Source organism: Prunus avium, chromosome 4, assembly GCF_965620075.1.
Source record: "Prunus avium chromosome 4, drPruAviu1.hap1.1, whole genome shotgun sequence".
NCBI classification, from domain to species: Eukaryota; Viridiplantae; Streptophyta; class Magnoliopsida; order Rosales; family Rosaceae; genus Prunus; species Prunus avium.
In genome coordinates, this window is record NC_142287.1 from 17,671,219 (window position 1) to 17,685,336 (window position 14,118).

The 14,118-nt window shown below is 39.0% G+C and overlaps 1 protein-coding gene and 1 pseudogene across 1 annotated transcript; both read left to right on the plus strand.

The window, feature by feature from the left end:
• The first annotated feature begins 5,801 nt into the window (after positions 1 to 5,801).
• On the plus strand, positions 5,802 to 6,499 carry LOC110746764 (uncharacterized; annotated as a pseudogene).
• On the plus strand, positions 6,500 to 10,442 carry LOC148294938 (uncharacterized). The gene is made up of 3 exons (XM_088251545.1): positions 6,500 to 6,546; positions 9,789 to 10,075; positions 10,399 to 10,442. The coding sequence occupies exons 1-3, from the start codon at positions 6,500 to 6,502 to the stop codon at positions 10,440 to 10,442; spliced, it is 378 nt and encodes a 125-aa protein (XP_088107671.1).
• The last annotated feature ends 3,676 nt before the right edge of the window (positions 10,443 to 14,118 follow it).

Consider the following 14,118-nt stretch of genomic DNA (forward strand, 5'->3'; position numbering starts at 1 on the left):
AATATGATTCTCTCCTTTTCTACTTATTATATTTTCTCTACTTATATTATTAGTTTTGGCAATGGTTATGTGACTTGGATACCTATATCCGTCTATGAACGTGCTCATAGCAGATCCTGAGTTTATGTACAAGGGGTCGTATCTTGGAGTCTTGTAGACCGTCAGTACCTGCACGTAGGGAGGCTACGAAGGCTTTAGGACAGCGTCTTTGACGTACTTCACCGTACCAAACTCACCTTCTTATTTATTATTTATTTTCCTTTTACTTACCTATTATTTTATTTTCTTCAATTTCATTATACCTTAAAAGCTTTCCACAATTTAATTATATGTTATTTATAATATAATGTTTTTGTATTTGGCTTTACGGAAAAAAAAAAACTATATTTTTTATAACAGCATCAACCATCATGATTTGTACAAATTCATCACTACGAAACTCAGTGACATCTCCATAGCAAATACGTAGCCTTGCTTCTTGATCATTTATTTCCTTGATATAGTCCTCCAAACATTTCAATTTAGGTTAGCTGCAATTCCCATAATCTATCATGCATGTAAATTCGATTGGAAATAGTAAGTTAATAACATTATATTAATGAAACTAGTAAAATATATTTATGGGTGGGGGTAGGTCTCGTCAATAGACCGGGTTGAGCTAGCCTGGTCCAAATTTAATGGGCTTGAGCCGGGCCGAATCGTGCTTTAAGGAGGATAGAGAAATAACGAGCTAGGCTTTTTCAGAAAATTCAAAGCCCAAGCATGGGCCATGGGCTAGGCTTGAAAATGGCTATGAGGTCGGGCCAAAATGGGCCTACTTTATTTTGTCTTCTTTTTTTATATGGATTTTTTTTTGTCAATACTTTATTTATTTTTCTATGTTTTGCTGTGGTTCAATGTTTCCCTTTTTTTCATAGTTCTTTTTTTTACATTTGTCTATATGTTTATGTCTCCATTTTTTTCTTTGTTCATAACTTCATAGTTCTCTGTTTTTTTTTTCCCATAAATATGAAGATATAGTTATACAACCGCCATATTAACAAAATTATATTTTATCCCTTCATTTTTTTGGTTCTTACTTGGACTTGGCACAAAAGGCTAGGCCACCTACACCTAAGGGGGCTAAACCAACTTAAAGAAAAGAAAATGGTGCATGGACTTCCATACTTAGAAGAGGTTGATGAAGTTTGTGAAGGATGTCAACTTGGAAAGCAACATAGAGAGTTGTTTCCAAAGAATCAAACATGGAGAGCAAGCAATCTCCTTGAGCTAATTCATGTCGACTTGTGTGGGCCTATGCAAAATGAATCTATAGCTGGTAACAAGTACTTCATGCTTCTTATAGATGACTGTACAAGGATGATTTGGGTTTACTTTCTTAGATACAAGTTAGATGCATTGAACTGTTTTAGAAAGTTCAAATCCATGGTAGAATTGCAAAGTGGCTTTAGATTGAAATGTTTGAGAAGTGACAGAGGGGGTGAATTCACATCTTGTGAGTTCAACAAGTTGTGTGAAGATGAAGGTATTCAAAGGAAACTCTCTATGGCTTACACTCCACAACAAAACGGAGTGGTGGAGAGAAAGAATAGGACTGTGGCTGAAATGGCAAAAGCAATGCTTCATGAGAAAGGATTGTCGTACTATTTCTGGGTAGACGTTGTACACACAGCTGTCTACATACTGAATAGATGTCCTACAGGAGCACTTGGAGAAATGACTCCATTTGAAGCATACAGTGGGAGAAAACCAGGGTTTGCACACCTTAAAATCTTTGGTTGCTCGTGCTATGTGCATATACCAAGTGAGGTGAGACAGAAGCTAGATGCAAAGAGTACTAAGGGGATATTTGTGGGTTATGCAACCTGCGAAAAGGGATATATAGTGTACAATCCAGTCACTAAGAAGCTTATACTCTTAAGAGATATTGTGTTGGATGAAAATCCAGCTTGGGATTGGAAGGCAATGCCTGAGAATTTTGTACCTCTATCCAGCCATGAAGAAGAATCCAAGGTACTTGAAGCTATATCACCAAAGACACCCTTTGTGAACCATGATCACATTCAGTCACTAAGAGTGTTGTCTTCCCATGAACCATCAGGTGGCATAAGTAGCAGCATGAAGAATTCTCAAGCCTTTGATCACACTCCACTAAAATGGAGAAACTTGGATGATGTTCTAGCACAATGCAATCTTTGCATCATGGAACTTGAGAAATTTGATGAAGTTGCTAAAGATGAATCATGGATGAAAGCCATGAAAGATGAACTGTCAATGATTGAGAAAAATGCAACATGGAAGCAGATGGACATACCAACTGATAAACCCATAATTAGAGTTAAATGGGTGTTCAAGACCAAGCTAAATCTTGATGGCTCAGTACAGAAGAATAAGGCAAGACTAGTAGGCAAGGGTTATGCTTAGAAACTAGGTGTTGATTATAATGAGACTTTTGCACCTGTGGCTAGTCTTGATACAATTCGAACACTAGTTGCATTGGCAGCATAGAAGAGTTGGAAATTGTATCAGCTAGATGTTAAATCTGCTTTCCTAAATGGTGTGTTAGAAAATGAGGTTTATGTAGACCAACCAGATGGTTTTGTGATCAAGGGGAGTGAAGACAAAGTGTACAAGCTTCATAAAGCTCTATATGGTTTAAAACAGGCACCAAGGGCATGGTATGGTGAAATTGACACCTACTTTGCTCAATGTGGATTTGCAAAGAGTCAAAGTGAGGCCACTCTTTATACCAAAACCAGAGGAGAAGCAGAAATCCTAATCGTGTCTATATATGTAGATGATGTTGTGTATATAGGGAATAGTCAACCAATGTTGGAGGAGTTCAAGAGAGATATGATGGTGAAGTATGAAATGAAAGACTTGGGGCTCCTACATCACTTTTGGGAATGGGAGTTATCCAAACTCACACAAGTATTTTTATTCATCAAAGAAAGTATGCTGCATCTTTGTTGAGTAAATTTAGCTTGAGTGACTGTAAACCTGTTTCTATACCCTTAGTTACAACTGAAAAGCTGAGCAAAGATGATGATAGTGGTCTAGCAAATGAAGAACAATATAGGAAGATTGTGGGAAGTTTGTTGTATCTCACAGCCACAAGACCCGATGTGATGTATGCTGCTAGCCTACTTGCGAGGTTCATGCATTGCCCTACTAATAAGCACTATGGAACTGCTAAAAGAGTTCTCAGGTATGTTAAAGGGACACTTGACTACGGCTTGGAGTATATGTGAAAGGAAGAAATGCAGTTTTAATTGGTTACTGTCATAGTGATTGGGGTGGCTCAGTTGATGACAGTAAAAGCACCTCAGGATATGCCTTTTCCTTTGGCAGTGGAGTCTTTGTTTGGGCCTCAGTTAAACAAAACTGTGTTGCTCTCTCTACTGCAGAGGCAAAATATATCAATGCATCAGAGGGAACTGCACAGGCAATTTGGCTCAGGTTTGTGTTGGAAGATTTTGGCGAATTTCAAGCTGAGGCTACTCCACTTCAGTGTGATAATGCTGCTACAATTGCCATCACAAAGAATCCCGTGTTTCACTAGAAAACTAAGCATATTGATCGAATGTATCACTTCATCAAGGATGCTCTGCAAGAAGGAATCATCGACTTGGTTTACTGTCCTACAAATGAGCAACTAGCAGACATCTTCACAAAGTCATTGGCTAATGATCGATTCTGCTACCTCAGAGATAAGCTAGGAGTGAAATCAGCTCAAAACTTAAAGGGGAGTGTAGAACTGTAAGTAATGAGCTGATTAGCATAAGCCTAGAACGATAATAGTGAATGCACTTAGTCCCTTAGAATGGCAGGTGTAAGGCTCCAAAATGTAAGGCTGAAATAAGCCACGTGTAGTGATCTTAGAATAGCTAGATGTGTGGTTGAGATTCAAGTTGTTGTGTGTGAATCCAGCTAAGGCTAACGGTTATGTAGTACACGCCTTGTGTGCTCACTCAGATAGAAGAAAATATACAATCCTCTATGCAATTCCAGCACGAGAGAAGAAGAGCATTTCATCACTCTGTCTTTAGTCATTCTTCTATTCCTTCTCTTCAACATTCCATAACCCAGCAAGAATACAAAAACACTAACAGTAGTCAGCATCAAGGATAGAATGAAATTGATCATTGACCCGCAGATCCAGGGAGTCAAGAATCTCCCACCCATCCATATTGCCTTGAGTAGTAAATATATGCTAAAAGTAATCCAAGACCACTTTCTCTATACGTGCTTTAGTCTCTTGCCAAGCATCAAAATTGTCTCTTAAGCCACGTATCAAAATTTTCTATTTTCTATTACTGGCTCACTGATGGAAAATTTTGGAATTACGATCACCTTCCTGTAGCCACAGGATTCTCGACCTTTGTCTCGAAAAAGCTTTATCACGATCAAGCAAAGCATTAAGTTGGTTGTTTAGAGAGTGGCGAGTGTGAAGAGTGTCATCCGGAATGGGCTGTTCTAGGAGATCATCCAATTGTGCTCTCACTCTTTGTATCTCTACGCTAGTGCGGTTAAAGGTCACACATTGCCACTATTAAGCCTTAACTCTAGTAGCTTTGATTTTCTCCATCACTTGATACATAGCGGTTCCCGCAATAGGTGTAGACCACTTGATACCACTTGATACATAGCGGTTCTCGCAATAGGTTCGCAGGTCTACTACATGTCTACACCTGGTTTTGGTTCTATTCCTAATCCAGTATCTTGGCAATCAAGGAAACAAGGATATGTTTGTCGTAATTCTACAGAAGCAGAGTATCGGGCTCTTGCTGACACTTCCTGATGTTGCCTGGATAAGATAGGTGCTTGCAGATCTTCATGAATTTCTTCCTGAGCCTCCAATGATTCATTGAGACAACATGTATGCTTTAGCCCTATGTTCTAATTCAGTCTTCCACTCCCGTATTAAGAACCTCGGTATTGATTACCATTTTGTGAGAGAAAGGGTTCAACGCAAAGATATCTTTAGTTCAATATATTCCAACAGATGAGCAGATTGCAGATGTATTTACAAAAGGACTTCATGCACCTATGTTCTCAAAGTACTGTACCAATCTCAAACCGGGAAATCCAGACTGAGCTTGAGGGGGGATGTTTGGCTAATAGCAAGGTTGCTGAGGTGTCAAGATTGTTGCGTACGTTAATCATGGGTGTTAGTTTGTATTAGCTATTGTAATAGTCACGTGTATCCTTCAGTTAGTTAGGAAGAGCTAGCTTAATTACTAAGCAAAGCCTAGAGTATAAAAGGCTATGGGTACTGTAGTATTCATGAATTAGGAAAGAACTCTCAGATAATATTCTCATTTTCTCTCTCTGATTTCTCGATTCTTCTTCTTCTTCTCAATTCTTCCTCATTCGTTAGCACTTCCGAGAAAGAGCTCATATTAAGGTCTGGTAAACCCACTCTTAAACTTTCACCATACACATCTTAGAGCATCGTTGTCCACAGCCTCTTCTGTCGAGGCCGCCGCTGTAGGCGGCGGTGCTTGAACAAACCATGGGTTAAAGGAAAGAATCAAGTCATATTTGATATGCCCAGATTATAGGGTCGTTGATTGATTCCTTGTATATATGTTATTCAATTGTTTTATTTCCTTCCTAGAATAAGACTCTCTCAGTTTGTATAAAGCTGTAGCTCTATTGTATATTCATATATCAATAAAATACAGAGATCTTCTCTACCAAACTATTCTCTTCATTCACCATTTTTACATGGTATCAGAGCACCGATTCTGGTGACTCTAGAAACCCAAACACCTTCCACTACAACACAACACAACAAGATGGGTGAAGCAAAATCCACAGAGAAACCAATTGATGTTTCGAATCCGCTCATCTTGCATCACTCGGACCATCCGGGAATTGTTTTGGTCTCCAGGCTTCTTGAAGGATACAACTATGGGCAATGGAGCCGATCTATGTGTCTCAATCTTAGCGCAAAGAATAAGATTGGCTTTGTCGATGGGTCTGTCAAGGCCCCATCATCTACAGATGCGAAACACTCCATTTGGCAACGATGCAACGAGTCGTGGATCTTGAATTCAGTACATCCGGACATTGCCAGCAGCGTGATCTATGTCGAAACAGCGGCCGAAGTTTGGAATGACCTCGAAGAGAGGTTTTCACAGGGCAATGATTCCAGAATTTACCAAATCCAACAAGAAATTGTTGAACATCAACAGGGACAGCAATCTGTCTCGGCTTATTACACCAAGATGAAGGCACTTTGGGGCGAGTTGTCTTCCTACCACGACACTTTATCATGCACGTGTGGAGGATTGAAGAAAGTTGCTGCACGAGAAGAGAAAGAAAGAGTCATGCAGTTCCTTATGGGACTAAATGAGACTTACGCCGCCGTCCGGGGAAAATTTTGATGATGCAACCCCTTCCTGACACACACAAGATCCATGCCTTGATACTCCAGCAAGAACGACAGATTGAAGTAGCTGCACGGCGTGATAGTAATACCGGTCATCATGCGATGAAGGTTGCTCAACCCAGCCGTTCACCTGCAGCCCTTGGGAATCTGACTCTGTCACGACCCGATTCGAAAATAAAGAATATTCCTGAACTATGGTGTGAGTCATACCATAGTCATAAGAATAAAATCCTACAACCATGATATGATGAGAAATAGAGCCACAAATACTACAAATTTACTTAACAACACAAAATCAGAGTCGCAGTAGCTCGTAGTTAACTACACACTAAGATCTTTAACAAATGGTTGACTACTTACAATTATTAATTACACAAATCAACAATAAAAGCCTAGTAGCTTGGTTGAAACCCGCTTCCTCAAACTTCGCCTTGAATCCTGCACAATCTATTAGGGTATGAGCATTCTAATGCCAGTAGAGTACCGTCAAACCCCTCAAGGTCAGCTATCACAGTTAATCAAAGTGTCATGCATCAAACAACACAAGATATATAATAATTATGTAATCAGACCAGATAAATAAATTTGCATATGCGGTGATGTCATGAACTCACTCCCTTCTAATCCCACTAATTCATACTTTAGGGCAACAAGCCTGCATGTCCCATACCATGTGTTTTACCACTGTGGCTCTTAATACCCTAAAATATAAACTAGCGCCCATCCGTCCCTTAATCCATTTTTCTTTTGTTTACGAATTTCTCAACTTTTACTTTTCATTAGAGGCATTGCTCCCATCACCTCAATATATTCAAGCTCTGCTCCTGTCACCTGAATATATTCCACATTTTATTTACTCACATATATCTAAGGCCTTCTCCCACCCCTTAGATATACCTCAAACGACACACACACCCCAAACACCACTATATTTATGATGCATATATAATGCAGCACAAACATCATTTATCTCTGCTGAATAATAAAACAGATAATATTTTAGATTTAATCACATGAATAATAATATTCAACCAATGTCAAATTATATCCACATAGAAACATCAATAATAATATTCATATAACATCAAATTATATTCACCGAGCAACACAACAATAATATGCATATTTATAGTACTATATATAAGCACTAAGATTAAAAGTGATATAGCCCAATCATCGGGAAATCAGGAAACCCTACCTCAAGTCCAACTAGTTTAACCTCGTGCGGTTTTGTCCTCGAAAGTACGCAGAGTAGAACACCTAGTTAAGATAATTTACTTATTAAAATTCACTGGAAATAAGGAAACAAATTTGAGTGTCCTACTAACGCATGTAGACCTAAAACCCCATAATACACTTGACAAGTTGTTTGACCCGATTGTTACTCCCTTAACCTCACATCCAAGCAAGCATAGAACCAAGCGTCAAGGAAAAACTAATATATTCCCCTCATATAATAGTTCTACTCTTTGGGATGTTTAAAATCAGGTGGTTCGGCTCTAAACTCATAAAGAAAATTTAAAACATCAATTTAAAACTAAAATTTCAGTTTTGCTAAACATTTGGGTTGGAACAAGTTAACTTTGAAAATTCACTAAATATTGAGTTCAAATCAAAATAATGTAAAACTTTCCAGATCACAACTAGACAGAAACATTAAAGATGTCAAAATTTGATAAAAATTAGGGTTAAGGAAGCATGTCAAAATAGAAACCAAAACAGACTAGGCTGCATAACGTTTTTTTTTAATTTTTTCCAGGTTTGTACACTTTATTTTGAAAATTCACCAAAATTACAATTTACAACCAAACTGGATAAAACTTTCTAGGTCTGAAGAAAATACGAGAAAGTAAAACATACTAAAATTTCATGAAAATCCAAGTTTAGGAAGTTTTCAAACACTTATTCAAAACAGGGTATGCATCAGAATCAAAACAATTCTAGCAGGATAGTCTCTACTTTGAAATTTCACAAAAAAATCAATTTAAATTCAAATGACACAAAACCAACTTTGAAATAACCCTCGAGATATTCATTTTGATGTAACAAAATCCCATAATGAAATTGGAACAAAATCACATTGAAATAATCTAGAACTTCACAAAAACACACTTCGAAATATATATATATATATCCTTGAGGCATTCTAACCAACACTTGGTTTATAACTAGTACTCAAAGAGACAATAAACAGATGAGCCTTCAACGAAACATTTACTTGAGATGATAGTGGCTAATTTGAGCAATTGAATGATAAGGAACAAGCCATTTGAGAGAAAGTACACATCTATAACAAGAAATTCAACATAATAACAAATTTTGTTCAAACCAATTTTCAGAGAGTTATAATGGTTGAGTTTGGATGATCTTTGGATATGTTATAAAGAGGAGAATTTGGAGTAACTATCATGAAGAAACCATAGTGTTTTGAGCTTTTGAAATGAGTGTTTTGGATTGAAAACGAGGGAAGGAACTAAGGTCGAAGACTATAAACAAGTTCCACTCTAAACGTTCCCAAGGTGGGTATAGAAGTCTGATCAATCTAAACTTTTGATATGTTATAATAGACAGCATTTCAAACAACTTTGATGAAGGAACCAAAGTCATTTGAGTACAGGAAATCACAGAAACATATTGAAACCGAGCATACTGCTGTGAAATCAGGAAATGGTAAACTTATTGTGATCATACCAACGTTTCAGAGCCTATACTAGTTGGATTGAGCTGAAATTGGAGTATGTTATAGGAATCACGTAAATGAACAACTTTTATGAAGAAATTGTTCTCATTTGAGCTTCTGAAATTTGAGTTCTCGGCTGCTCCAAGGAAGCGACGAATTTTGGATTTTGAAGGGGAACAAAAGAAAAATAAGGATGAAACTAAGGTGAATGAGGAAGAAAGGGATGATACAATGAATGATGAGGATAAGAGTAAATTCATGATTGAAGATCCTTAGGCTAGGTGAGTCATCAAGTTAGAAGAGAGTGATGATACAATGAATGGGGAGGAAGAGAATCAGAAAGAATCTTAGGCTAGGTGACTCACCAACTTTAGACTAGGTGACTCACCTCCAATAGATGAACAACTCATTCCAATTTAGGATAAAAATCAGATTTTTTGAAGATAAAGTAAGAGGGAAAGGGGGAAGAATGGGAGGATAATGGTTTGATGCCCTCCACGTTTCACTTTTTTCTTTGCCTACAAGGGTATTTTGGTAATTATCCACATATAGGGGTATTTTGGTCATGTTTGTCCAACTTGAAATCAAACACACTTAATTTAATAATCTCAATCCAAAATCTCTTGATAAAATACCCATAATCATTCTCCACCATAATATTATTTTTCACTAAAATATGAAAATCCACCTTGAATTTTTCGGGGTATTACAGACTCCCTTAAAGTGCAGCTATTGTGACCAAGAACGACACAGCGTCAATCACTGTTATTTTCTCCACGGTTTTCCCATGGGCCATAAGTTACATGGCAAAAATGTGAAGCCGCCCAATCGAAGGAAATCAGTTTCACATAAGACTCAAGCAAGCTCTGTGGAGTCAACTCAAACACCGACTACCACTCCTAATGAGAAGCCCACATTCACCACCGAGGAGTACACTCAACTCATGGTGCTGCTTCGCAAAGAGAATGGTAATACACCACCTTTTGCTAACGCCACAAGTATTGTTACCCCTACATGTTATAACACAGTACATGCATCTCACTCCACTTTGTATTGGATAGTAGACAGTGGGGCAACGGATCACATATCCCATTCCATGCCCTCGAATCACATGACTCTATCACAAAATGACTTTGTTGAATTACCTGATGGTGGACACGCTGAAATCACATTGGTTGGTTATGTTAAATTGACCAAGGATTTAGTTCTTGATGGTGTTCTACATGTACCAAAATTTCGAGTCAATCTTTTGTCTGTTAGTAAACTCACTCAAGCTTTGGGATGTATAGTGACATTCTTCCCCAAATTTTGTGTTGTGCAGGACGTGGCTACAAAGAGGATGATTGGCCTAGGCAAGCAACATAAAGGGCTCTACTACATCGCCAGCCAACAGAACCCACTCCTAGTACACCATGTCAACCGCCATTCCAACCTCTGGCACCAACGTCTTGGACACCCATCTGCAGCCCCTCTCCAAGCTTTATCCAAAAGCATCCCCGAAGTCGTTTTTTATTTTTCCAATAATTGTGATGTATGTCCCTTAGCCAAACAGACTCGTTTACCTTTTTCTTCCAGTTTGATTAAATCCGTAGCTCCTTTTGATTCGATCCATTGTGACATTTGGAGGCCACACAGAGTTACTTCACACTCGTGGGGGGGGGGGGGGGGGGGGGCGTTATTTTTTAACTATTGTAGATGATTATTCTCGTTTTACATGGATTCATCTTATGAGCTTTAAATCAGAAACACATTCATTGTTGAAATCCTTCTTTTCTTGGGTGCAAACCCAATTTAATTTTCGCATTAAGTCTTTGCGTCCTGACAATGGGGCAGAATTCATATCCATGCAAAAAAATTTTTGATGACAATGGCGTATTTTTCCAACATTCTTGTCCCTCAACGCCTCAATAAAATGGGGTTGTTGAGCTCAAGCATCGTCATCTTTTAAATGTGGGGAGGGCTGTTAGATTCCAGGCTCACATACCATTGTCTTTTTGGGGAGAAAGTATCCAAACAACATGTTATCTCATAAACAGATTACCTACACCTCTCCTTTCTCACAAATCCCCATATGCCATGCTTCATCACACTTCTCCTACTTATACGCACATGCATGTTTTTGGTTGCCTTTGCTATGCAACAAATACTCACCCTATTCACAAATTTGATAAACGAGCTAGGCGTTGCATTTTTGTTGGTTATCCCCTTGGCCAAAAAGGTTATCGCATATTTGATCTCGAAACCAAGAAATTTTCCACCTCTAGGGATGTCAAATTTTATGAACATGTTTTTCCATTCTCGACCCAACCCGTTGATTATGATGATGATACAACCAGTCTGGTCTTACCACTACCTCAAGACCTCTCTCATAGCCCAGATGGCCTTATTGGCCCAGCTGAGTCCTCATCCTCTTCTCCAGTTGGTAACTCAAATCTCTCCAACCCATCTCCCATTGTCAGCCCAGATATAAACATTCATGACAATCCCCAATTGTCACCTAACCCCTGAACGACTCCACCTCCTATTCTCCATGTCCATGAACACCAGCAAGACCTCTCCAACCAAACCCCTGCTATCCTAACCCCTCTTTCCGAGCCTCATCTTCGTCGTTCTGACCATGTTCCTCGGCCTAACATCAAGCTTCGTGATTATCATGTTTATCATGCTAGTTTGCTTGACCCCAGTGCCACCTCTGCCACGTCGAGCACACGTTATCCGTTGACTCAGTATGTTTCTTACTCCCACTTGTCTGATGCTTATCGTTCTTTTGTGACCAACATATCCCATTGGGCAGAACCAATTTCTTATGAACAGGCTAGTGCAGATCCAAAATGGGTTGAGGCTACGTAGACTGAACTTGATGCTCTTGTTGCCAATAATACTTGGACCATAATGCCATTACCTTCTGGTCACCGAGACATTGGATGTCGGTGGGTCTTCAAAATCAAGTACAACTCCGATGGTACAGTTGAACTCTACAAGGCGCGTCTTGTGGCCAAAGGATTTACTCAATGTGAAGGAATTGATTACAAGGAGACTTTTGCTCATGTTGCCAAACTCATTACTGTGCGATGCCTCTTGTCTGTTGTTGCCATTCGCAATTGGTCTTTGCATCAACTTGATGTGCAAAATGCCTTCCTTTATGGTGATCTCTAAGAAGAAGTCTACATGCAGCCTCCTCCCGGGTTTCGTCGACAGGGGGAGAGAGTTGTATGCGGACTCAACAAGTCTTTGTATGGGCTTAAACAAGCATCTCGCAGTTGGTTCCACAAGTTTTCTCATGCCATTCAAGAAATTGGCTTTCACCAATCCAGGGCTGATTATTCTTTATTCACCAAGGTGTGTGATAATTCTTTTACTGCTATACTCCTTTATGTTGACGATATGATCATCACAGGGAATGTTGAAGATGCCATTGTTTGTCTCAAACGGTTCCTCCACACAAAATTTCGCATCAAGGATCTTGGACCACTTAAATATTTCCTTGGTGTTGAAGTTGCACGATCCAAAGATGGGATTTCTATTTGTCAACGCAAGTATGCCCTGGATATACTTGAAGAGGCTGGATTACTTGGTGCAAAATCCGCAATGTTTCCTATGGAGCAGCACTTGAAATTAATGCCTACAGATGGTGTCGCTCTCAAGGACCCTACACACTATCGCAGATTGGTTTGAAGATTAATCTATTTGACAATCACAAGACCAGAAATTGCATATTCCATCCACATTCTTAGTCAATTCATGCAACAGCCAAGAAAGCCTCACCTAGATGTAGTGCATCGCCTTCTTCGATACTTAAAGATAGCTCCAGGTCAGGCTTTCCCTCACAAGGCAGTCTAATATTACGGGGTTATTGTGATGCCGATTGGGTAGGATGTCCCACCACGAGAAGGTCCATCTCGAGTTATTGTGTTTTTCTTGGGAATGCTCTTATAGCTTGGAAGACAAAGAAACAAACTAATGTTTCCAGATCATCAGCTGAAGCTGAGTATCACTCAATGGCAGCAATCACATGTGAGCTCACTTGGCTGAGATATCTACTACGCGACTTGTGCATTGATCATTATGAACCGACAACGTTGCACTGCGACAACCAAGCGGCAATACATATTGCAGCCAATCCAGTTTACCTTGAACGTACCAAACATATTGAACTTGATTGCCACATTGTACGAGAAAGAATTCAAAAAGGAGAAATCAAGACAACATACGTGCAAATTGGAAAATAGATTGCTGACATTTTCACAAAGCCATTGGGGCAAGCTGTTTTCCATTCACATATCAACAAGTTAGGTGTTTTGGATATCCACACTCCAACTTGAGGGGAAGTGTTAAAGAAAAGAATCAAGTCATATTTGATATGCCCAGATTATAGGGTCGTTGATTGATTCCTTGTATATATATTATTCAATTGTTTTATTTCCTTCCTAGAATAAGACTCTCTCAGTTTGTATAAAGCTGTAGCTATATTGTATATTCATACATCAATAAAATATAGAGATCTTCTCTACCAACTATTCTCTTCATTCACCATTTTTACAATGGTCGCTCAGGGGACAAACGGAACCTGCATCCCTAAGGTTTCTTGTAATCTGGAGGGAAGACATCGAATTGGAACCATTTACCATATGGTTTTTGTAAATCATCAACACTGGGAGGGCTCGGTAATTTACAAGTTTGTTCAGAGTACCCGATCAAACCACACCCGCAACAAGTTACCAAAATTTTCTCATATCGAATCACCAATTCAATTAGTTCTCCATCTAGTTGCAATAGCAAACTTCGTCAAAGAAGCTTCCTGAGGTCAATAGAAACCCTAATTCTTAGAAAACTGCCAAACCGGTCATCCTTTTTGCTATGGTTGGAGAGGATGTAAGTACCCATGGCGTTCCCTATCACACCACCCATCTTCTTGGTCATAAAAGCCAAAGGTAAGCCCTTGACTAAATCTAGAACTCTTGGCTAATGAGGGGAATTTTGAACAAATTGGAAATTCTGTACACGTCAATTAGGGCAAGAAGGTAGCCATCAAATAACCACG